General features: G+C 43.7%; 1 protein-coding gene across 2 annotated transcripts in view; it reads right to left on the bottom strand.

Moving 5' to 3' along the window:
• otofa (otoferlin a) overlaps positions 1–25,367 on the bottom strand; it is a 479,852-nt gene that overhangs the window by 37,383 nt on the left and 417,102 nt on the right. For both annotated transcript variants that reach the window (XM_068017769.1, XM_068017778.1), the window contains 7 exons: positions 23,125–23,250; positions 18,146–18,215; positions 15,608–15,720; positions 14,961–15,095; positions 7,423–7,560; positions 5,669–5,796; positions 2,502–2,672 (listed from right to left, as the gene is read on the bottom strand). In XM_068017769.1, the coding sequence (XP_067873870.1) occupies positions 2,502–2,672; positions 5,669–5,796; positions 7,423–7,560; positions 14,961–15,095; positions 15,608–15,720; positions 18,146–18,215; positions 23,125–23,250 (881 nt within the window). The remainder of the gene's footprint in view (positions 1–2,501; positions 2,673–5,668; positions 5,797–7,422; positions 7,561–14,960; positions 15,096–15,607; positions 15,721–18,145; positions 18,216–23,124; positions 23,251–25,367) is intronic.

The raw sequence follows: 25,367 nt of genomic DNA, 5'->3' as shown, positions 1-25,367 counted from the left end.
ACTTATATTGTAAATGGTTTTCTCAATACAGGTTTTGTAGTCCTCTCCTTCAAATCTGTCATCATCATCCCTCTCAAAAAAAAACCTTGACCCCTCCATCCTGGCAAACTACCCCCCATGTCCAACCTCCCTTTCCTCTCCAAAGCTGTTGCCTCCCAAATCTCTGCCCATCTATCCTGGAACTCCACGTTTGAATCCCTCCAATCAGGTTTCTGCCCCAGCCACAGTACCGAAACAGGTTTTATCAAAGTTACAAATGGCATCCTATGTGACTGTGACAAAGGTAAACGTTCGCTCCTCATGCATCTCGGTCTGTCTACAGCCTTTGATATGGGTGACTACCCCATCCTCTAAGAGGCACAGTAGCATAGTGGTTATATTCCTGGATTAGTAATCCAGAGGCTTGGTCAAACTATCCGTAGGCATGAGTTCAAATCCCACACTGCAGCTGATGAACTTAAATATGATTAATTAAATAAATCCAGGATTAAAAAACTAATATCAGTAATTATGACCATGAAACTACCAGATTGTTGTAAAAACCCATCTGGTTCACTAATGCCCTTTGAGGAAGGAAATCTGCTGTCCTTACTCAGTCTGGCTGATATATTACTCAAGACCTCTAAAACAGTCTAGCAAACCACTCAGTTGTATTCAAGGAGGCAGTTCACCACCACCTTCACAAGGGCATTTGGGATGGGAAATAAATGCTGGTCTTGTCAATTATGCCACATTCCTTGAAAGAATAATAAAAAAAATCTCTCTATTAAGTCATCCAGCTGGATGGGACTGCTGTTGCCCGGTTTCATTCTGATTTATCTAATCATAGCCAAGAATCATCTGCAATGGCTTATTTTCCCACTCCGGCATCGTTACCTCTGGTGTCCCCCGAGGAGCTATCCTTGGCTTCTTCCTATTTCTCCTCTACATGCTGCCCCATCGAAATCACAGTGTCAGTTTCCACATGGACGCAGACAATACCCAGCTCTGTCTTACCACCACTTCTCTTGACCCTTCTACTATCTCTAAATAGTCAAACTGTTTGTCTGACATTCAGTGCTGGATGAGCAGGAAATTCTTCCAATTAAATATTAGGAAGACTGAAGCTATTGTTTTTGATCCCCGCCACAAACTGTTACCTTGCAATTGTATTGGGATGTTTTATTACATTAAAGGCACTATATAAATACAAGTTATTGTCATTGTTATTACTTTAGTGAGCTTGCTAATTTCCTGACACTTTTACGCCGATATACACTCAAACCATGGTGCATTAGCACAAAAGTAGCAACGTTAATGCAGCTTGATAAGTTTCCTTAGGTGTTTTTATATTGCACTAGTGCAGCTGGGTTCTTCAAGTGGGTCTCTTGCTGTTAGCTGTAAACCAAAGGTACTACTGCTGGGATTCACTAAACCAGTGGTCTAGGAAACTTGCTAAAAACGCAACCATTCTTAGTGGGTCTCTACCTAGATATAAACGCTACAACACAAACTGTCCATGTTGGTTTTTACTCTTCATACAAGCAAATAGTTTTGATCAAATTAACCTCCCTGCTCCTGTATCCCTTCAACCCCTTTTCCTTCATCATCTATCACATCTAAACTTGAATGTTGACAGACATAGTTCCTGCTTCAACCACTAATCCTGGAAATTAATTTCACAACTGTACCATTCACTGTGTAAAGAAATTTCTCGTGCCCACTATTCTAAACTTCTTCCCTTTAATCTTGTATCTATGACCCCTTGTTCTTGATTCTGCAATGACTGGAAACAATCTGCTTCTATTTACCCTAAGCCATCCTTTCATAACTTTAAACACTTCTATTACATTCCCTCATAATCTGCATTGTTCTAAAGAAAAATTACCACAGAGCACCATTTGGAATGGCACTGAGGGAAGCCCCTGTTCATAAAATTAAACAATCCTCTGTCATTTCTGCGTATTGTGCCTGCTATCACATTGCCACACCAGTCTTGTTCCACCTCTTCATTTTCTGCCCCTTTTCTCCTCCCCATCTCACGGCAGAACATCCTGGCCTAGTCTTTACCACACCCAGAGCATTTTGTGCTATACACAGGGAGTGCCATCAAAGTATAATAATGGACTGATCTCATTCCTCTGTAGGTGTGCTGAGCATCTAAACAGTGGAACCCTGTGCAGGGACTGCAATTTTTGTATCAGATTCTGGTACAGTTAAAATTCTGATAATAATGGGCAGAGGCAACGACTATGAAACTGGGTGGCATGGGAGTTAAAACTCAAATGGTACAGTTAAAATTTATTTTAAAATTCTCCCTTTGATTTCGATAAAGTAAATATAGGAAGTCATTGTCCTATGTTTTCACTGTATGTAACATTACACAGCAGAACCCAGCAATCGACTAAAAAGTAAAATGAAGTCTCTCTCAGCGGACAGGAACATTAACATTACTGCAACAGAAACTAATAGTGATTTAAAATATATGTTAATTAAATTGAATGCAACATTAAATTACTCACAGAGAATATTGCTGTGCAATGCCACACGTTGCTCTGTGTTTGCTGTAGTAGCGATTCTCTAAGTCTAGTTTAGTTTCTCCAATTAGATCATCTGTACCCACTAAATCCCAGTCATATACAGCCACTGTCAGCATAGACTCCATTGGAAATGTGGCTTCGATGTCAAAAGACCTGGTTGAGTAGATAAAGTCATGTAATGTAACTGACTGAACTAACAAGTGACTATTAGATTTCCATTGCTTGGATGCGAACTGGTTGGTATAAAACAACTTCCTTTACACAAATGAAACCACACTCAATAATAACTATTCAGAGATCCTAGGGTACAAATTCTGGAATGTTGCTGTTGGAAGTGTGGTAGGGTGAAACTTTGTCTTGTTGCTGAGCTTCTGCCAGGGCCCTTCCCAAGTCTCTGGGGATACAGCCAATTCCATACTGGGGACAAGCAACCAGCCCTTTAGTATTACCCAGGGCTGGATTTTCAGGGCCCCCTGCAGGCGGGATTGGAGGAGGGGTGGGGGGCCTCGAAAATACCAGCACTGGCAAGAATCACCAGGGCAATGGGAGGCTGGGACAGGAATCTTATTTTCCCTGATTGAGGCCAATTTAATCAGTTAAAAATCTCGTTAACAGCTTGTTGCAGAGGCGGGAGGGGGGGGGGGGTACTATTTAAAGAGGCACCCAGACTTCAGAAGCCTTCAGTTTCTGATCAGCTGATGGGAGGCGGCTACACAGTGGGAAGCCAGTCAAGGCTGCCCCAGAGTATCACCCCGGCCCCATAACAGCATCTGCGGGGCAAAGGGGGACATGGCATTTGGTAAGTGGCCTTTGGCACTATGCAGGTGGCAGGGAGAGTGGACACTCAGCACTTGGACATCGAATGGGGTCGTGACCCCCAGCATCATGGGGGGGGGCAGAAGAGCAGAGGGCAAAGCTGCCAATCACAATAGGATGGCCACCTGTTTAAAAGGAGGGCTCCAACTGGGATTGGGGACACCATTATCAGATTTTGGGCACAGTGGGATAAGGGGCAACACCCTCCGGAGGAAGGGCATAACTCTGAGCAGCAAGAGGGCATGAGAGAGGAAAGAGGGGCAGGAAGGCAATGAAGGCTACACCCTCAAAACAGGATCTACTGCTGAAGATGGAGCTACCTGGAGATGATCGAGACCCAGAGCTGCAGGAGACTGTGACTCTCCAGATAGATGGTCACAGACATCTGTGCCCTTGTTGCTGAAGACCTCACACCTTGCAGCACTGGCCGCCATACCCTGCCAGAAGCCGTCAATGTAACAGTGGCCTGAACTTCTTTCCTTCTGGCTCCTTCCAAGGATCAACTGCAAACCTCAGTGGCATCTTGCAAATGGCTGTACACCACTGCATCTCGCTGGTCACTAATGGTCACCCTCTTTGCCAAGCTGGACAGCACATTCATTTAACAACAGACACGGCCTTGTGGGGACAGTGGGCATTAGGTTTTTCTGCCATCAGTGGATTCCCCCAGGTGTAGGGCATCATCAACAGGAAGGGCTTCCATTCCCTCAACATCCAAGTGGTCTCCGGCCACAACAAGTGCTTCTTGCATGTGTGCTCACTTTCCTGGCAGTTGCCATTACCCCTTCATCCTCCACCAGTCCAGGCTGCATCAGATCTTCACTCAAACCCCCAAAGTGCCTGGATGGATCCTAGGGGACAAGGGAAATCCCTTGAAGAGATGACTACTCACCCCTCTATGGAGCCACAGTCAGAGGCAGAGAAGCGATAGAACCAATACCACCTGCTCACTAGGACAACCATTTAGCAGGTCATCTGACTTCTCAGGATGCAATTGCAGTGCCTGGATCAGTCGGGCAGCAACCTCCAATACACTTCTGCAGGGGTCTCAGTCATTGTGGTGGGTCTGCTGTGCTCTCCATAACATGGCCCTCCAGAGAGGTTTGGACCTTGAGGACAATGAGGTCCTGGAAGGAGACAGCTCATTGGGGGAGGAGCAGAAACAGGAGGGGAGAGAAGATGAGAAAGATGAGGCAGAGTGAGATGGAGCTGAACAGAGAGGTACCCCTGCCGCACGACGAGGTGGCCTCCTCCTGCTATCCTCCAGGATGAGGACCTCCCTCCTCTCCTTCATGATGACCAACATTAGATCCAGGGCAGTATCGATGAAGTGAGGGCCTGTCCTCGGTGCCAGGCCTCTGGCTCTCCTGTGACATCTCACTTCCCTCTGATGCAGCGGAAGGCTTTGGCACAAACTGCAGATCTCTCCTTCAGGACCACCAGCAGCCTCAGTGATGGCTGCCATGGGGGGACTAAAGCAGTCCCATACTTCATCTGACCTTCCTCTCCATTCCTGCCCCCCACTGGCTCTAAGTGTACAGGAAACCCGTCTCCACATCAACTAAGGGCTTTCCCACACAAAAATCTGAACTTTAATCAGTTTGTCACCGGAGGCAGGTTTCTGACCCAAAAGCAAACCGGGCTCCTGTTTCCTGCCTCTGTGCTGAAAATTCATCCCCCAGTGTGAAGACTGGAAATTTGGAGTGGCATTCTGCAGTCAATTCAAGAGGGGGAGCCAGAGGTGTGTTCTGGCCAATGATTAACAGACTTTACTTAGCTTCGCTGACTTGAAGTTAGGTTCCAAGTGGAGGGGTCCAATTTACAGCCTGAATTTATTACAAAATTTATGCCTGATTTCAACAGATGATGGGGCTATCAAGGACGTACCTGGTTGGATGCATGGACAAGCCCAGGAATATTCCTCAGATGCCCCCCAAACTTTCTCCAGGTTGTAATAAGGATTGACAAAAATAACCCACCCACTCCCTTTCTGTGTATTGAGTTACGAGGCAGAAACTAGCTGATCCACGGTACGCCACAACTGTTATGGTCATTGTTTTCTCTAACATAGCTATAAGTTTCATGACAGAATCATAAAACCACAGAATCTCCCAGCACAGGAAGAGGCCATTTGGCCCATTGGGCCTCTACCGGCTCTTTGAATGTCCAAAATGTTCCACTCAAGAATCCATGATTTCTTACTGAAGTGACAGCATAGGGCACCATGTGTGACAAAATCATACACCTGCTTAAAAAGAATGGGTTTATGGCCTTGGTACCTAAAACACAGAAAATTCTCCTCCATACTTGGTCAACTCATGAACAGGACTTACTTGCCAAAGACAGGATTGAGTTGCTTGGAGATGTAGTTCTCCTTGTCTTTGATCTCTGTCTTGCCTAGTTTAATGACAATGTATGGATCTGCTTTGCCATTGATGTCAGCTGGATGCAGCTCTGTGGCCTAAATGCATGGTTAAAACAAAACAAAAACAAGAATCAACAGGTCAAGAAGTCAGCCAGTTGAAAATGTAATGAATAACCAAGAAATAAAACAAATGGCCTTAAGCATTGGAATTCAAATATAAGAACTGAGAAATAAAGGATATTGGCTAGGTGTTCTGCTACAACAATAGATGCTTATTCAGTTAATTTTAGATGAGGAAATACTATTTTGTATTTATCCAATCACTGCCATATAATGAGATTGGTATCCTAAATAAATTCTCTGCCTAGAATATCGACATGGCTTCTCCCAATCACCCATTTGGTGAAACCCTGGAGAAACAGTGTAAATAACTGGTCCTGCAGGGTTTTTGCTGATCTTCTCCTGATGTTAGGACAGGAGATCAGGGAAACCCCACAAACATTCTGCCCCCTCATCACTTCAGTTTACAATGCTTTGTGGTTAGAGCTCAGAACTAAATGATCTGGGCCTCAGTGAAAAATATACTTCAGTATTTAATTTGAACCAATGTAAATGTCTCCTTGTATAACATAACAATCTACTGTGTGGCGGCTTATTTGAATGGCTGGGGCGGCCTGCCCCCCCACCCCGACCCCGATCATGTGCGCAGGCGCTGACACCATTTTTAAAGGGCTTTGAGCCCTTCCATTAAGTTTAAATAATTAAAGGAACAGTTAATAAAAAAATATACATTAACTTTGCCCATCTCCCACCCCTGCCACAATAACTATAAAGTTAATTACTTGCCTCCCGAGTACACTTACCGTGTCCACCTGACCTTCCCCCCCACAAAGTGCATAAACTTTAACCAAACACCCTTCCCACGATCCCCTACACCAACGATGTCACTTTGACACGGTTCTCCCCCTCACCTCCCGCACTGAGAAACTTACTTCCTCCCCCCTCCCCACCAGTGTGGTGCCTCGTTTCCTCGGACGGGCATCCGAAGGCACGGGAGTGCACGAAGATCGCACTGGGAGGGAAGGCAGTGGCGTAAGTATAATTAATTCAGTACTTTTAATTTATTTAAATATTTAAATGGCGGTTGCTGAGCGGCGGGGAGGCCGTCATGAGGCCCTCCCGGCGTTGGGGTGTGTGGCGGCCCTCTCCCGGAGGCATCTTCAGGCTCCCCCCCCACCCACGGCCACGGACCCCGACACCCGGGGGAGAACAAAACCAGCCCATTATGTCCAATTTTCCTGATTAAGATGTCATGAATTGGAGTGATCAGAATCCCTGGAATTCAAAGTGCAGTGTTACTGGGCCACCATTATGGTTCAGGGTAATAACACCTTGTGAACTAAATCTCTCAAACTACAATGTTTAGAAAGGATGGAATACAGGTTGGCACATGGGGTGGAAGCAAGAATTTGTGTAGAATCAGCAACTCTGCTGACTTGGGGAGTTTTGCAAGCTGCTACCTATTTCACAACAGTCTGTTTAATGCCAGTTAATTCAATTCAATGACTCAATTAAGATAGCATAAAATACTGAATAATTTCTGAAAGAAAGGATTACCATTTTAGATGAGAAGCAGAACCTGTTCAAGTTTTATGGCTGTAATAAAGACCAACAAAAATGAAACGCAGTACCTGTTCTTTGACTTGATTGGTCACCACTTACCCTTACTACATACACTCTGACTAAAACGTTGACGAGATCATTGTTTGGGATTCCCTGAAACATTCCAAATGTAGGTTCATAACCTGCTTCCCGGGCGATATCATCTGGTAGAGGTACTTTGTATACACAGATGGAGCCCTGCATTGTATTATTCAAAACAAGAGAATTGATAGATGACAGAATACTGATGAGAACTAGTCAGTTATACAAGTGAGTAAATACATTAAAATCTATTAATCAATCAAGATAATATGAGTCTAGTTACTTGATGCTGGGTTCTGTTAAGCAATTTTATTTACAGTAGCTGACCAAAATGATCATGTTAGTTATTTTAATTAAAGTATGTGTGTATTCTACTAAATTATTGAATAATCTTAAATGGTAGAAAGTGAGAATATCTCTGGACATCTTGCTGTCCAGAGCCTTTTCTAGTGTGAAATCAAACTCCCCCATAAAAACGGTGTCACATCAGGGAATGACCTACACACCCTTTCCAATTTCTTATTTTCCTTCTAACTTACTAAGCAACCAACTATTGAAGCATATTGCACATGACAATGATATATATCTACCTTTCCCAGGAGATTATACGGCTGGATCATGATGCTCCAGTCATCATGAGTTTGTGCCAAGTATGATGGACCAGTTGATTTTTTTCCTGCCTGTCATATTTGTATGTTTGTATGTATGTATAGGTTTCACTTTGTTAAATGCAAATCCAGTTCTCAGAGAACAATATCCCAACCAATTGCACCATTTAAGTTCCTTATGTTTCAGAAAATGCTTGATTGGCATTAGTGCATTGTTGCAAGGTCAATAATAGCTAAGCCTCCTCCACAGATGCACAAGCCATGAGCCTTGCATGTTCCAAAACAGCTTGGAAATAATTGAAGTAGGTCTTCTCCAAAGGTGATCTTGATGAGTAGTTTCCCATGATGTCAAAATGGAGATCATGGTTTCTTTCTTTCTTTCCTTCTAGAAAGAAAGACTTGCACTTATATATCGCCTTTCAGGACGACTGGATATCTCAAAACGCTTTACAATCAATGAAGTACTTTTGAAGTATAGTCACTGTTGTAATGTAGGAAACACAGCAGCAAATTTGTGCACAGCTAACTCCACGTACAACAATGTGATAATGATCAGATAATCTGTTTTTTGTTATGTTGATTGAGGGATAAATATTGGGACACCAGGGTTTACTCCCCTGCTCATCTTTGAAATAATGCCATGGGATCTTTTATGTCCACCTGAGCGGGCAGACAGGGCCTTGGGTTTAATGTCATCCGAAAGACAGCACCCCCGACAGTGCAGCATTCCCTCAGTACTGCCTTGGAGTGTCAGCCTTGATTGTTGTGGTCAAGTGCTGGAGTGGGTTTTGAACCACAAACTTGTGACTCAGAGATGACAGTGTTACCACCTGAGGCATGGCTAAAGCAGGATTGGACAGCTGACAACCTGTACAGTTCTGATTATATACATATTGTTCAATCTAAAATCAATAATTTTCAGGAAATTCAGTCACTAATAAATTACACTGGGGCTGTGAAATTCAATAAGGCCCAAAAACAGGTGGAGAGCTCGTGATGTGCAAACTTTGTGCTGCCTGCTCATTCACATGATTGTAGCATGCAGCAAGTGGTAACCGCGCTGCTGAGTGGATGAGCATGCGGCGTAAAATTGTGAGAGCCTAGCAACACTTAAAGCTAGTCTGCATTACTTAAAGCTAGCCCACACCTCATAAAGGGGAGGTGCACTTTGACTGGAGCAGGTGCTGGAAGTGGCTGGGGAAAAGTGCCTGAGCAGGAACATCATTGAATAATGGGCAAATAGCATGTTCTAAAGTTCTCCAATGCAGAACTGGAGGCTTTGGTAGAGACAGTGGACAGGTTGAGAGAGGTCCTCTATCCACAGTGGTCAGGAGGCCCTCCCGACAGATGCTGTGAGGTCAGTGGTAGCAGATAGCTGTCATGGTCAACGCTAGCAGTGTAGCCCTGAGGAACTGGATGCAGTGTCGCAATAAGTTAAATGACCTCACAAGTGGTCAAGGTATGAATGCATTTTCAAATGCCATTTCCTTACAAATGAACTACAAGCTTCATACACTACTCCATTCACCAATCCCCCTTCACTTTCCTATCAACAATCCCTATCAACCATAGCTTCACTTCACCCTCACATACTTAGCACTGCTGCAAGCCTCACACCCACATCTCACAGCCTGCGCACACTGCACTCTATTGAACCATGACAGCTACGTCAGCCAAAGAGGTTGCCCCACACTCACTGATACACTTCCCTCTCTCTTGCAGGACAAGGAATGCACAACTGCAGCAGGACCTAACCAGTGGGGACAGGTTCTCACCTCCATGGAGGAGACAGTGTTCACCATCATTGGAACGCCCATGACTGAGGCTGTGGCCTGCAGCAGAGCTGAAACCATCAAAGATGACAGTATACTGATACCAAATCCTCTTTCTCACATCCCACTTTCCCCTCATCCCACAATCTATTCTGATTTGTAAGCTGCAGATAGTCTGATCATGCACCTCTTGCTTTTTCCCCTTTCCCGCAACCCTTCCCTTGTACCTTTCTCTTTTCAGATACCGAAGATTGTAGCCTGGTCAGGTAATGGTTCAGGCGCAAGAAGTGGTAGAGGGTTAAACTGATGAAGAAGAAACACCATCCCTTGCAGCCACCAGTTAGGGTACTGAATGTGCGTACTTTAGATAAGCTTGGAAGTGGGATCAGTACATGGTGAGACACTGGGCATAAATGGCCTGCAGCCAGGGCAGGGGACAAGGGTAGCACAGGTGCCAGCCCCCTATAGGACAAGGTAACACACAGGTTTTTCTACAGAGGACTCGGAAGGAGACCTCGATGGGGCGGATTACAGGAAAAAGCTGATGGGTATGCACAATGAAATGCTTGGTGCATTGGCAAACCTACTAGAAAGCCTGAGGTTAATGTTAAGGGGCATGGAGGAGTTCAGCACCAACTTGGCACAGGACTTGGAGCCCGTTCTTTTTAGCATGGAAATGGCGGCCAACTCCATTAGCTCACTTGTGGACTCAATCATGATACAAGATCTGATGGTCTCGATGTCTCAGCTTCCATTGCAGCACACGCAGAAGCCACCCAATAAATGGTTGTTGCAGTGGAAGCTCAGACTGAAGTCATATATGCTCAGACTGCTGCCAACATAGCTGCAGATACCAGTGTTTGAAGGGACTTGCAGGGTCTCACAGCAGTCTAGCAATCTGTTCTCTAACACATTGCTAGGATTGTTGAGGTTCCCAGGAAAGTGGCAATGGCAGCGTGGAGCATGAACCTGCTGTCCTCTCTCAGGATGACAGCTTTTGTTCTCCCATCACTACCACTCCACCAGTACCCTTGCTGTTGCCTGTCAGCCAGCCATCCCAGACTGCTGCCACCATCTGCAACCTCTCCCATTGAAGGTCAGCAGCCTTCTACCAGCCATGCTGTAGCCACTGGGGCAGCACTCGGACAAGAAAAGGTACACTGAAGACAGGCAGAAAGAGAATGAACGAGGGTGATTAGTTGGCTTTTGTATAAAATACTGGATAGTTTGACTGATAAAGTTGGCTTGGAATGTTTGCTTTGTGGTGGCTTTTATTTCAGCATTTTGGCCAAGAGGATGCTGTGATAATCGGTAACAGAGGGAAGATAAGGTTTGGGACTATTTGTGAATGGAGAACTGGGGTTTGCATTCACTGGTACCACAGTTGGATGAGCCAATCACAAATATCACATTGACTGAAAGAAAATGTTTTGGTTGCCTCCTCCCTTCCTCCTCTTCCACCTTCCTTCTGTTCCTCCTCCGTTTGCCATTTACCTGGTTTCCTCATGATATCAATGTTGTGCAGGATGCAGCAGGCCATGACAAGCCATGACACATGCTTTGGAATCCTCCCAAGTGGTCCAGGCAGTGCAAGCTTTGCTTAAGGACCCCAATGGTCTGCTCGATGACATTTCATGTTGCGGCATGGCTCTCATTCTATACATGCTGCCCACTTGCACACCAAAATCATGAGCCAGATAATCAGTGGATAGCCCTTGTCACCCAGTAGTCACCCTCTAGTTTCTCATGATGGCTCAAATGCTGATGGTACAGCGATTTGACGTAAAATAAAGGCATCATGACTGTTGCTAGGATTCCAGGCATTATCTGGATGATGCACTGTGTATGGTCGCATACCAGCTGGACATTGAGGGAGTGGAAGCCTTTGTGGTACATCTCACAGTCAAAATGTGGAACCCGCAAAGCGACGAGAATGCAATGTTTTCACCTCTTTGCATTGTTATGATCTTCATGGAGATCACAAACCAACAGAATCCAATCCATTGACTGACTCCAATTGAGAAAAAAAAACAAACTGACAAGATTTCACATTTATAAATTTTTCTTCAACGCTCAAAGCAAAACCAACATAAATTAAACATGAACTGACAGTTAAATCATTGTCGATATATAAGCTATCCATAGCTTAAAGATTACACGTTTTTTATCAGATGCAACAAAGATAGACCTCATAAATCTTTTGGGTAGTCCTCTCAGCAAAGATAGTGCCAGTTACAGCCACAAAGTCCTTCAGATCTTTGAACTTTTCAAGTGGATCTGCAGATCCCATCTTCTAAGAAGTAGCCGCAGATGAGATGCCTTCTCATTGACAGCAAGCAATGCAGTCTTCTCTTCAACATTTCTAGGCCCAACCATCTTCAGCTGCTTCATCAATGACCTTCCTTCAATCATAAGGTCAGAAGTGGGGATGTTCGCTGATGATGTTCAGCACCATTCGTGACTCCTCAGATACTGAAGCATTCCATGTAGAAATGCAGCAAGACCTGGACAATATCCAGGCTTGGGCTGAGAAGTGGCAAGTAACATTCGTGCCACACAAGTGCCAGGCAATGACCATCTCCAACAAGAGAGAATCTAACCATCTCCCCTTGACAGTCAATGGCATTACCATCACTGAATCCCCCACTATCAACATCCTAGGGGCTACCATTGACCAGAAACTGAACTGGAGTAGCCATATAAATACTGTGGCTACAAGAGCAGGTCAGAGGCTAGGAATCCTGAGGCGAGTAACTCACCTCCTGACTCCCCAAAGCCTGTCCACCATCTACAAGGCACAAGTCAGGAGTGTGATGGAATACTCTCCACTTGCCTGGATGGGTACAGCTCCAACAACACTCAAGAAGCTCGACACCATCCAGGCCAAAGCAGCCCGCTTGATTGGCCTCCCATCTACAAACATTCACTCCCTCCACCACCGCGTACAGTGGCAGCAATGTGTACCATCTACAAGATGCACTGCAGCAATGCACCAAGGCTCCTTAGACAGCACCTTCCAAACCGTGACCTCTACCAACTAGAAGGACAAGGGCAGAAAATGCATGGGAACACCACCACTTGCAAATTCCCCTCCAAGTCACACACCATCCTGACTTGGCACTATATCGCCGTTCCTTCACTGTCGCTGGGCCAAAATCCTGGAACTCCCTTCCTAACAGCACTGTGGGTGTACCTACCCCAGATGGACTGCAGCAGTTCAGGAAGGCAGCTCACCACCACCTTCTCAAGGGCAATTAGGGATGGGCAATAAATGCTGGCCTGGCCAGCGACACCCAAATCCCATGAATGAATAAAAAACAAAATTCAGTCTTCTTACCTCTCAACAACCTCGGCCCTGCTCATGACATGAATAAGGCACCAAAAACAGCTGTAGAAACTTGTATTTGCCAAGGGCCAGCTCCCAGAAAACAGGTCTAATCGCAATAGCTTGTCTCTTTTTTAAACAACAGCTTGCTGTTTGTTTCAACACTGCATTCTGTTATTGTGTAAACTGAAACCTGAGCTCCAGTCACATGTCTCCAGTCATACCTATGATCGTCTGACTGTTTGTTTTAACTGGTCCTAACCAGGTCTGCCTTCCCCAGAACTCTGAAGCTTTCAGTTTCCTTTTCCAGGAAAGGACTGTCTCAGAAAAAATACAAGCTTTGAATCCAAAGTCAGTGCACCTAGCAGTATTTTCAACAGTTTAACTGTTCAGATAGCAGTCTGCACATGTGGACTCCATCACAGAATATAGAGCATCAATGACCTCCCTTATAACTGGATGGTGAACTGTGAGATGTTGCAGACATCACTTGCTCTAGCCTGGAAGGAGCCCACAAAGAGTTTCACGGTCATGGTCACGTTTACAGCTACTGGCAATGCTATATTTGTCCCACTCTGAGACTGCAGCTATGCCTTCAGCAGATGGCATATTTTAGTGAGAACCTCCTTCGTGAAATAGAGACATCACACACACTGCTCCCCGCTTAGGTAGGAAAATTGCTCCCTGAGGACCCTGGCCGGATATGATCTCCTGCTGAAACCCCTACTCCCTCTCCTCCTCTTCCCTCTTTGAACAGCGTGTCCTTCTTTGTGTTGGCTTTGCTACAGGCTAGGGGGGAATAGAAACTACAGTGAGTAGTCTGAGCAGAACAGTTGAATTGAGAACCAAGGACTTCACCATGTGCCACATCACTCCCCGCAGATTGCACAAACTTTAAATAGCAATACAAACTCCAAACTCAGCAACAGCCAATAGAAATCAATCAGCAACTCAGTAGTTGATTGATTATCCCTTTAAATAGTGCTGGTGGGGGGATCCTTCATGCTGATGAACACATGTTCAGCTGCACCATGTTAAGAGATGGTGTTAGCAGGAGCGTTGATGTCGAAAATGGCACTACTAGAGTCAAATCAGCATTACACACTGATTGACATCACAATCTGTCTAACATGCATATTTCTGTCACAAGGTCCCAGCACCTGCGCCAATGGCCTACCCAAAGTAGCATGTGGCACGGCCCCCACCAGCAGTGTGCGCACTTAAACAGAGCCCGTAGTGCTTGAAATATGGGCACTATGTAACCAGATTTTGCGACCTAGATCTCTCAATTTTATATTGCAAGGAAAACTGTAAATTTATAGTAATACTTTGTTAAACATTATGGTTTCTTCTCTCGAGGATGTTTTATTAAATTAAAACATAATTTACCAACTAAGCACTTTTTGTCAAGTTCCCCACATCTGAGATTAAAGCAAGCTTGAGGAAATAGTGAAAATTAAATATTATAAAGTGCAATGCTTTTGAATTCTATTCACATTCTTATAATAATTAATGTGAATCTTTTTTAATACGTTTTTTAAAAGAAAACCTTTACAATGAATACATCAGCTTTAAGAATTCAGGCTTTCAAAGGCTAAAAAAAGTTTAATTTTTGATGGTCCAAATTTCAGCTGGAATGAGCTGATCCAGTTGAAAAAATGCAAAGTTCACATTCGAATTTGAACTTCAGCCATCTGAATTATATTTGAATACTCAGTCCTGCTCAAGTATTCTGATGTTTTATTACTGCCATTTTGCTAGCAAGCTCCTTTGATCAGTACTTCAGCACAATCAATGTTTACCCTTTACACAGATGTTTAAACTGATGTCCTCCAACAATGAAGTACTCACTTTAAATCTCCCAACAATTCTTTCTTCTTCAGTAGAACTGTCATCATCATCTCCAATTTTGCCTCGATAAAGATTAAAAGTGTGGAGCCAGTCTTCAAAGTTTCCAAACTCAGTTTCTAATTCCTTATCATAAACCTGTATATTGAAATAGAATGGTTAGCAACACATGGCCTCATCCAAGTCTTTTTCCACTTCTCATTCTTCTTTGTAAAAGACTGATTTGTCTGTCATGGGCCATTCTAAAGTTTCCAAAAGCCCTGTCTGTTCTATGAGTATTTGGGGGGTGTGCATAATATTGAATAGGTCACTCACTATTTATATATCATTGATGGATATTGATATTTTTCAAAATTCAATATTCAGGAGTTATCCACCAGCTCCACATAATGTGAATCAAACCTAGGTTCTCTCTGATGTTCATGGCTTAATTCAATATCTGATACTACATCTATCAGCTGGGCTGTTGATTAATCTGGGCCTTGTAATAGATCAGATAGAGTAGGATTCATCTATTTATTCCTTGAAGGAAGACAATAACTGCATGTACCACTTGCAGGCAAAGACTGATAGTTCTCTTTCAATCTTTCAAACTTTTTGGAGCAACAATGTGCACTGAACATATTTCAATAACTTTTACACTGACTTACCCGTAATTCATCAATTTTCACCTTCTCCTTCTTTTCAAACACTTCAAGTTGCTTTTTCTTCTTCTCTTTCTCCTGTGCTTTGGCCTTGTCTTTACTCTTGGACTGCTTTGTGCCTTTCATAGGAGAGTCATCAATTTTGAGATCTGAATATAGAGGAGGGAGGGTGGGCACAAAACACTCAAACATGAATGGCATGAAAGTTGACACCTTGACTTTCGCTAGACTAGGAAGGCAACCACCATAAAGGGAGCTATATTCTAAAGTAAACTACTGATCCTAGAAGGACAAACAGACTATAATGAAAACTACTGCGCCTAATAGGACAATCAGACCATAATGAAAACTATGGAACCAACAAAAAACAAACAGACGATAGAATGAAACAACAAGCCTTTGCATAAGCTGGGAATTCTGTGGCGAATAACTCACCTTCTGAATCCCCAAAGCCTGTCCACCATCTACAAGGCACAATTCAGGAGTGTGATGGAATACTCTCCACTTGTCTGGATGAGTGTAGCTCCATCAAACCTCAAGAAGCTCGACAACATGCAGGACAAAGCAACATACTTGATTGGCATCCCACCTTCAACATTCATTCCCGCCACCACCAGTGCACTGTGGAAGCAGTGCGTTCCATCTACAAGATGCACTGCAGCAACTCATCAAGGCTCCTTTGACAGCATCTTCCAAACCTGCAACCTCTATCACCTAGAATAACAAGGGCAGCAGATGCATGGGAACACCACCACCTGCAAGTTCCCCTCCAAGCCACACACCATCCTGACCTGGAACCTTATCGCTGCTCCTTCACAGTTGCTGGGTCAAAATGCTGGAACTCCCTTCCTAATAGCACTGTGGGTGTACCTAGCCAACATGGACTGCAGTGGTTCAAGTAGGCAGCTCACCACTACCTTCTCAAGGGAAATTAGGGATGGGCAATAAATGCTGATCTTTCCAGGGATGCCCACATCCCATGAACATACGAACATACAAACATCTGAATTAGGAGCAGGAATAGGCCACCTGACCCCCTCGAGCCTGCTCCGTCATTCAATAAGTTCATGGTTGAACTGATTACTCCACATTTCCACCTACCCCCGATAACCTTCCACCCCCTTGATTATTAAGAATCTATCTACCTCTGCCTTAAAAATATTCAAAGACTCTGCTTCCACTGCCTTTTGAGGAAGAGAATTCCAAAGACTCACGACCCTCTGAGAGAAAAAAATTCTCCTCATAAATGAATAATAAAACCCCCCCTAAAAATCCAGCCATGGAATGCTTAAAAAAAACATATTAATAAAAAATTATCTTTCAGCAATTTCTTTCTCAGCTACTTTGTGAACAAAGGCTTCAAAGAGAAACCTCGTGCCAGTGACAGTAAGAATTGCTTAGTGCTCTAAATGTCTCCCTCTGACCTGGCCACTTCTCCTATAGTCACAATTTTCACCTTACCACCACCTTTTACCTTGCTCTAATCTCAAAAATAACAGTTCAGTCTTGTTAGTGCCAACTTTCATGATGGCTTGGTAATGTGGATGAGTGACAGATTCTGTCATGATAACAATGGATAGAGAATGGGAAAAGCAAAACACTCACAGTAAGCAGAAGTTTAGAGTTTTCAATAGTAGATGAGCTTGGCACACACACAATCCAAACATATTGTGAAACAGCCAAAAAAATCACCACAAATGATCCTTATTAAAATATCTTATAAGTTCCTCTGTTAAAAATCCTACTGCATCCAAAGAGGATTCTTATAGATGCTAACACAATTTCAAAGACACACAGGAAAACAAAGAATGAATTTCGTAGGATTTCTGTAATGTCCTATATAAGACAATGTAAACTTATAGGATTTTGTAATAAAGGATAACAAAAGCAAAGACATGAATCAATACATTAAAACATTCCCAGCCATTATTACACTCCTATCATTAACAAACTCCTATTCCATTAACGCATTCTCAGCCATTAACACAGTCCCATCTGTTAACATATTCCCAAACGTCAACACATTCCCAACTGTCAACAAATTCCCATCCACTAACACATTCCCAACCATCAACACATTCCCAACTGTTAACACATTCCCAGCCGTCAACACATTCCCAATTGTCAGCACATTTCTATTCATCAACACATTCCCAACTGTCAGCACATTCCCAGCCATTAACACATGTCCAACCATTAACACGCCCTCAACCATTAACATGCTCCCAGCCCTCAACACACTCCCAGCCCTCAACACGCTCCCAGCCCTCAACACGCTCCCAGCCCTCAACATGCTCCCAGCCCTCTACACACTCCCAGTCCTTTACACGCTCCCAGTCCTTTACACGCTCCCAGTCATTAAAGACGTTCTCAGCCCGTTACACCCTCCCAGTCAATGTTGATTTTCCACAAAACGCATTATATCTTCTACTGAAAAGTAACACATGTATATCACACACACATATGTATGGGATAGCCAGTTTGTAGCTAACTCATTTGTTCAATTCCCATAATGTGTGTGTATGTTTTTCAGACCTGATTTACCCTCTGCTGCTATCTCCAAGTCTTCCTTCTCCTCTGCCTCAGCTGCAGCTGCTTCCCGCTGTCGGATTTGCTAAAACAAAATTCACAATATCACACTTTGAACTTGAAGAAACACACAACTAATGGTCAATTCTGGCAATGGTTTGGCAGTTTTATCAAAATGAAATTTGGCATTCTGCCGTTTCACCTTGATTTTGTAACTCATGCCTGTCACTACTTCTGGCTTCAGTAGCTTTTTTGCTCTTGGAAGAGTAGTTTGGGTGCGGCGTAACATTAGTCTTTGTACCAGACTACTTTCAATGCCTTCAGTGTTTCTCCACTCAAGGATTGCCTTGTATGTATCTGTGCCGGATTTTCTCGATTTCTTTATGATTCCTTTGGCGATTTTCACTGCCGCCTCAGCCTTTCCATTTGACTGGAGTTAGTGTGGAGATGATGAATGGTGTTGAATTTCCCAATCCTTTATGAAGCGGCTAAAATCTTCGCTTGTGAACTGAGGACCTTTGTCGCTCATCACAATGTCTGGAAAGCCGTAACGACCGAAATGTGCTTTCAGGCATTCTACAATCTCACTGGTAGTTGTTGAGGTCAGCTGGTCTACCTCCCAGTAGTCAGAATAGTAGTCTATGGTGACAAGATAATCAGTTCCTGCAAGAGTAAAGAATCTACTCCTAGCTTCATCCATGGTCTGTCTGGAATGTCATATGTCATCAGCGGTTCTTTAACTTGCTTAGCTTGTTACTCATTACACGCACTGCACTGGCTGATGTGGTCCTTGCTTTCAATGCTCTTGTTTGGCCAGTAGAACACTCCTCTTGCCTTCCTCAGACACAACTCAATTCCTTGGTGGCTTGCATGGATGCGCTTTAGCATCTCTCCTTTCAACTCCTTAGGGATATTGATTCTGTTTCCTTTGTACAAGGTGCCATCCTGGGCTGTCAATTCATCTCTGTAAGCCGAATATGTTCTTGTGACCACAGGAGTGTCCTTGATGCTTTCAGGCCATCCTTTCATCACTACTTCTTGCAACACTTGGAGAGCTTCATCTTGTTGGGTAGTTCGCTTGATTTGAGCAAGGCGCTTGTCTGTCAGATTCAATGCCTCTGCTGGTTGATGACTTCCAGAGCATGTCAAGCTGCAGCTTCACGTTGCATCTGGAAGATTTCACACTCTATCGTAGCATCCGCTACTTTCTTCATAGGGAGTGCTGCTCTCGACAGCATGTCAGCGATGTACATCTGTTTACCTTGCTTGTATACCATTTCCAGATGATATGTCTGTAACCGGAGTAACATTCTTTGTAAATGCTTTGAAGCAGATAGTAGCAGCTTGAGAAAAATAATTTGAAGTGGCTTGTGGTCAGACTCGACTGTCACTTTGTCTCTTCCAAATAGGTATTGATGAAAATGTTCACAAGCAAAGACAATGGCCAGGTACTCTTTCTCGATCAGAGCATAGCGTCGTTCCATTTGCCTTAACACCCTGGATGCAAATGCAACCAGTTGTTCTTGCTGCATTAGGGTTCGTCCAAGTCCTGTCTCGCTGGCATTACAGTGCAGGGTGACTTCATCATTTACGTCATAGTATTACAGCACTGGCAATGCCATCACTAGTTGCTTGATTTTACTGATTGCTGCTTCTTGTTCTGTGCGCCAGTACCACTGCACCTCCTTGGCTGTGAGTTGGCTTAATGGTTCACATTCCGACGACAAATTGAGCAAGAATTTTGCTAAATAGTTGACGAATCCAACAAATCATTGCACTGCTTTTACATCTGTCGGTCACCACATTGCTGCTACCGCTCTCACCTTTTCGCGATCTGGGCATAGACCTTTTGCTGTCAGTACATGACCTATGTACTTGACTTCGGGCATCTTTAATTGCAATTTTTTTCTTGTTCAGCTTCAGGTTCATCTGGAGAGTTCTGTCTAGCAGTCGCAATAGATTTTGATCATGGTCAGCAATGGCTTCCTCCATTGTGTCCCTACATCCATAAACTAGGAGATCATCCACTATAGCTTCCACTCCGGGAAGATTACTAACTATCTCATGCTGTCTGCATTGATACTTCTCTAGAGCCATGGAAATACCAAAGGGCATGCACAACCATCTCTATCTCCTGAAGGGCATCCAGAATGTGGTTGGAAAGTTGCTGCTCTCATCCATCTTCACTTGCTAGTAACCATCCTTCGCATCTAGGGTAGTGAAAATTTTTGCCTTTGCAAGTGGTGGCAAATTTCCTTCGATGGTAGGCTTGGGGTAACGAGATCTCTTCAGAGCTTTATTTAGATCCTTTGGGTCAATGCATACTCTCAGCTTTCCAGGTTGTTTCACTGCTATCATGCTGCTAATCCATTCTGTATGAGTTGTCACTTTCTTAATTACTCCCTTCTTTTTCAGCTCTTCTATCTTGTCTTTCAGGCTGGCATTGAGGGCAGCTGGAACTTTCCTCAGCAGATGCTGAATTGGTCTTACCCTCTCATCTACTGCGAGATGATACTCTCCAGGAAGACATCCGAAACCTGTAAATACATTGTTCTACTCCTCTAGGATCTGTTCCGCAGTCAATAGTTTAATGTACTGTGACACGTCACAAATCTCTTTTTGCACATTGAGGGTTACCAGTCCAAGCTTTAGATTTGCTTCAGCTGAGATGAGTGGCTTTTGCTTGCCGTCTATAATTTGGAAATCCAGATCTTTGTTCTTGTTATTGCATTGGGCTCTAAGCGTAGTTTGTCCTCTCGGCACTAGTATGGTGCCATAATATAGCCTCAACCTTACTTTCGAGGACTTCATTTTTGGATTGCCATGTTGAGCCACTTCACACAGGTCTGTGATGTTGCATGACGCACAGGTGTCTATCTGACAATTTATGTTGACTTGCTATTATCCTTCTGCAGTCATCATTCCAGTCACAAACTATTTATCACCTATCAACCTGACTGAACCAACCTGTTGTATGGTGTATGGTGATTCATCAGAATTTTCAGCTGATATCTCTTCAGTGGTCATCTGTACCTGCTTGTTGAGCTTCCTTCTAGCCAAACACTTGCGTGCAAAATGATTCGGTTTCTTGCAGTGAGAACACTGCTTTCCCCACGCTGGACATGCCTTCTTTTCCTGTGCATGATGTCCTCTGCAGTATTTTCATCCTGCCCTTTGTCTGTGATCTTTCTGCCCTTTCGGCCTGGAATACCTATCAGAATAATGCAAGGCCTGGTCTGTTCTGTCATGAATATGCTCTCGCTGCTGATTTACAACATCAGTGCTTCTGCACATGTCGATCACTTTCCTGAGAGTACGTTTGTCCTCTCTCAGTAGACGTGCACTCACTGCGGGATCTCTTATGCCTAAAATAATCGTGTCTATAATTAGATCATCTTTTAGCTGCACAAATTCAAAGGATTCTCTAAGCTGTGTTAATGCGTTGATCAATGGACTCTTTTTTACCTTGGGCCCTAATATTGAACACATACAGTTCATAAGTTACATTCACTTCGGGTTCAAAGCATGACTTCAAGGCTTTCAAAATTCCTGCTATCCTTTTTTTTTGTTCTTCGGAGAGATTGAGGGTGGTATACATTTTGTAATAGTCTCTCCCCAACAGTGATAAAAGTGTAGCTACTCGTAGCTGCTCTGATTTGTTAATTAAATCTGTTGCAATTTCGCAATTTTGCCATTGTGAGTTGAAAACCTGCCAGTTCTGCTTCATTTCACCTTTCATTTCGCCCGGCGCAGGGAGAGGAAAATTTGCAGCCATTGTGTCTTACTCTGTGCATTCAGCTGTGGCCTGTTTCGTTGTTCTTTTTCTGTGGCTTCTTGTGGCTTTTAGCAGCTCTGAACATTCATTTGTTCCTCTTTCTGAAGCTTTGATTCTATCCAGCTCTTCAACACTCAATCTCAGCTCCACTCTGACACCATAATATGAGCTCACAGGACAACAGTCTTGCTTGTACTGTGTATTTAGTAAACTGAGCTGTGATGGCTGACTGCAGGGAGTGCCTCATGGTAGAGGTCACATGACTATGGCAAGCCAGGAGGCGCATTAGTACAGTATTGCATTTCTATCCCAAACAGCCATCTTTCTTCGCAATCAAAAATGGTGTGACATGAGCAAAAAAAGGTTACCAGTGTGCAATATACTTCTAATGACAAATAATAACAAAAGTGAAACATTGAGGCATACCATGAGGTCCTATTACTTCACCCATTCTTGCCACAATTAATTTACACAAGGGAGTCAATAATGCAATCCTGATGCTGCTGCTGTGTGCACCTGCACCCCTACAGCTGACCTTGCCTGATAAGTAATTTAAATATTTTTGTGGTACTTCCAGTGTGTAGTGCATAACGCTTTGAGAGCATCCGAGGGATCAGGCCCTGCCATACTAAATGCCAATAGCTATTAAATGAATCTGCAGGGCTTTTTGAGAGAATAACATTGAAAACTATAATTCCTTTAAAGGGTTCCTCTTTGGAGGTAGGTCCTGCAACTCTATTAGAAATCAAGGGCTACCCAGGAGGAGGTCAGTTTAATCCTCACTGCAGTACTTGAGCACATAATCTAGGCTTAGACTACATTGTAGAATTGAGGGAGTGGTGCACTGTTAGAGTTGCCATTTTTTAGATGAGATGCTAAACTAAGGCTTTATCAGTCTGTTCAGGTGGATATAAAAGATCCCAAGGCACTATTTGAAGAAGAGCAGAAGGGACTTTCCAACTGCATTACTGCATTATGGTTGGACCCCTGATTAGCACTACATGTGGATCCTTATTGAGTCTTGCACTTAGACTGTACATAGTTTCCTGGAACATTAGGTGGTACACCACTATATCGTCATGTACAGTGCACATCTGGTGCAAACCACAGCTCAGGATGTTTTAAATTGCAATATTGACATATAAATGTATTTGATAATTTGCTCTTTACATCACATTGGACAATCATCCAACAAGCAAACGTCTAAATCAGGGCATACCTCCATGAGAGTTTCAATGGAGGCAAAATATTTTGACCACCAGTCCAACATGCTTTCATCAGGCTCCTCCTCTTCTATTTCCTCTCCCTTCTTTTTCTTCTTCTTTTTTGATTTCTCATCCTCATTCTAGAGAAAATGAACACACAGTGTGAGAAAGGTAACAATCAACTGCAGCAATGGAAAGCTTTGATTGTGTCAGTTCTCTGGTTTTCTGTGGCCATTCTTGATGGGATTATAATTACCTGATGGTAGAGATATAGGTCTTTTTTGGCTGCCATTTTTGTTTTAAGCATGAAAATAAATTTGGTAATGCCATTCTATCACTGAAATATTTTGTAGAAAATGAAACCTGCCGAGGAAAAGGTTTGGGAAATTGGTTGGATCCTGCTCTCATTGGTGATTTTGATATCAGATTTTTTTGTCCATTTCTAAATTTGAAATACATATTATGATTGTATATTAAGTTGGTCATTTATTTTGCTCAGTTATCTTCCTGCCAGCCTCCCGTCAGGTTGCTTCTTTTACTCGATTTTTAGTTGGGGCAGGGAGAGATTTTTTTTCTCTGCTCATGCATAATTATTTGTTAGTGTGCTACGGACCTGGTGACACTTTTGAAAAAAGAAACATTTAAGAAAATTTAATTTAATGCTGTGGCAAATGTTGCTATTTTATGCCTTATTATCACTACAGTTACATTGTACAGGTATAGCAACCCCATCTTGAGTGTGAGTGGTAGTTTCTCATTGCATGGATTGGTGGGATGTTGGATAAAGCCCAGAGTCTGTGCTCACGTGGAGTCAACATGCATTTCTGCATCCCTTTATATCATGGATATCAGCAACAGAATAAGTAGCAAAGACACTTTCTATGCCCAACTTTTAGAGACATGCCTCGCCTGGGGATCTGACCCGTATTTTGCAGGTCACTGGGCTTCAATAGCTCTGAGGCGTGACTTCCACCCACTTGAGCTAGGACGTCCTGCCTAATAGAGCTGCCAGCCAATCAGCTGGGTCTGGCAGCTCTTAGTCCCAGCAGGCTACAGGGAGTGGTGACCACTGCTGGGACTACAGCCCAGCGTGAAGAAAAGATGTCAGGGAGGCTGGAGCAAAGGTAAGCTTTGGTTACCTTGCCAGAGGTAATTGGTTGGGCCCTGGCGAGACAAGGGTGGTCGATTGGGGGGAAGGGGGGTGTGTTGGGTTTTGGGGGTAGTTGGGTAGTGAGGGTGGCCCTCCATCGGGCACAGGGTGCTCAATCATGAGGGCCCCCCCAGGGACATTTGAGAGCCGCCTGCTTTTGTCAGGCGGCTTCTCTTGGGTCTAAGACACCCGCTTGCCACGCATAAAATCCGCATGGAGGTGGGCGAAGGCCCTTAAGTGGCCGTTAAGTGACCACTTAAGGGCCTTGATTGGCCTGGGGTGGGGGTGGGGGCATTTTTTGCCTCCACCGCCCTGTGTAAAGTGGTGGCGAAGGTGGGAGAGGGTCAGGAAGGGCTCCCGGAGCCTCTTGCTCCATTTTATGCCAACCCCACCACCATCCCACTCTTTGGGGAGGCGTAAAATTCAGCCCATAGTATGAATTTACATTTACAGATTAATATAACCATTCAGTGAATATATCTTGTTACTGTATTTTCTGAAGAAACTTAGAAATTGGAGCCTCAAAGGTTTGGGACTACAATAACAAAAACCACCAAAAACTTGACCCTATTTCTCATAGGGATTGAATTTCCATGGAAATACTGAAACTCTTGATTGCTTGGAGTGTCAGGAGTCCCAGTTCCATTTTGCATGTTAAGGAAGTGCCATGGAAAGCAGACAAGGAACTGATACCCCGATTTATCAGTTTTGTTAGCAACTACTGGACTGTATCCAAATTATCAAGAGACATGGTCAAATTTTAAGTAAATGCTGGTAGCCTATATTTATTGGGTGGAAGAACAGATGCATGGCCTAATATTGTCAAAATGTTCAGTTCTTGTGGGGCAATCTGAAAGCCTAAATTTTTTTTCTGGCAATACAGCTCCTCAGAAATCAGTGGAAATGTTTGAGCTTCACCTAGTGGCATTTAACAGGTATTGCATTGCGACAGTCATTCACCAAGGTTGAATGGGGAGAGAAAATTATTCACATAGCACTGCTTCTCGGGCGCAATGCAGACTTATGTTGATTCCCCAGGGGTAGGTAGGCTGCTATCTGTGCGACATTCTTCAGTGGTACCAGAGCTAGAAGCTGTGCTATACAAAC

Source organism: Heterodontus francisci, chromosome 3, assembly GCF_036365525.1.
Source record: "Heterodontus francisci isolate sHetFra1 chromosome 3, sHetFra1.hap1, whole genome shotgun sequence".
NCBI lineage: Eukaryota > Metazoa > Chordata > Chondrichthyes > Heterodontiformes > Heterodontidae > Heterodontus > Heterodontus francisci.
The sequence above is the reverse complement of the archived record's forward strand: the minus strand, read 5'-3'. Positions and strand labels throughout refer to the sequence as shown.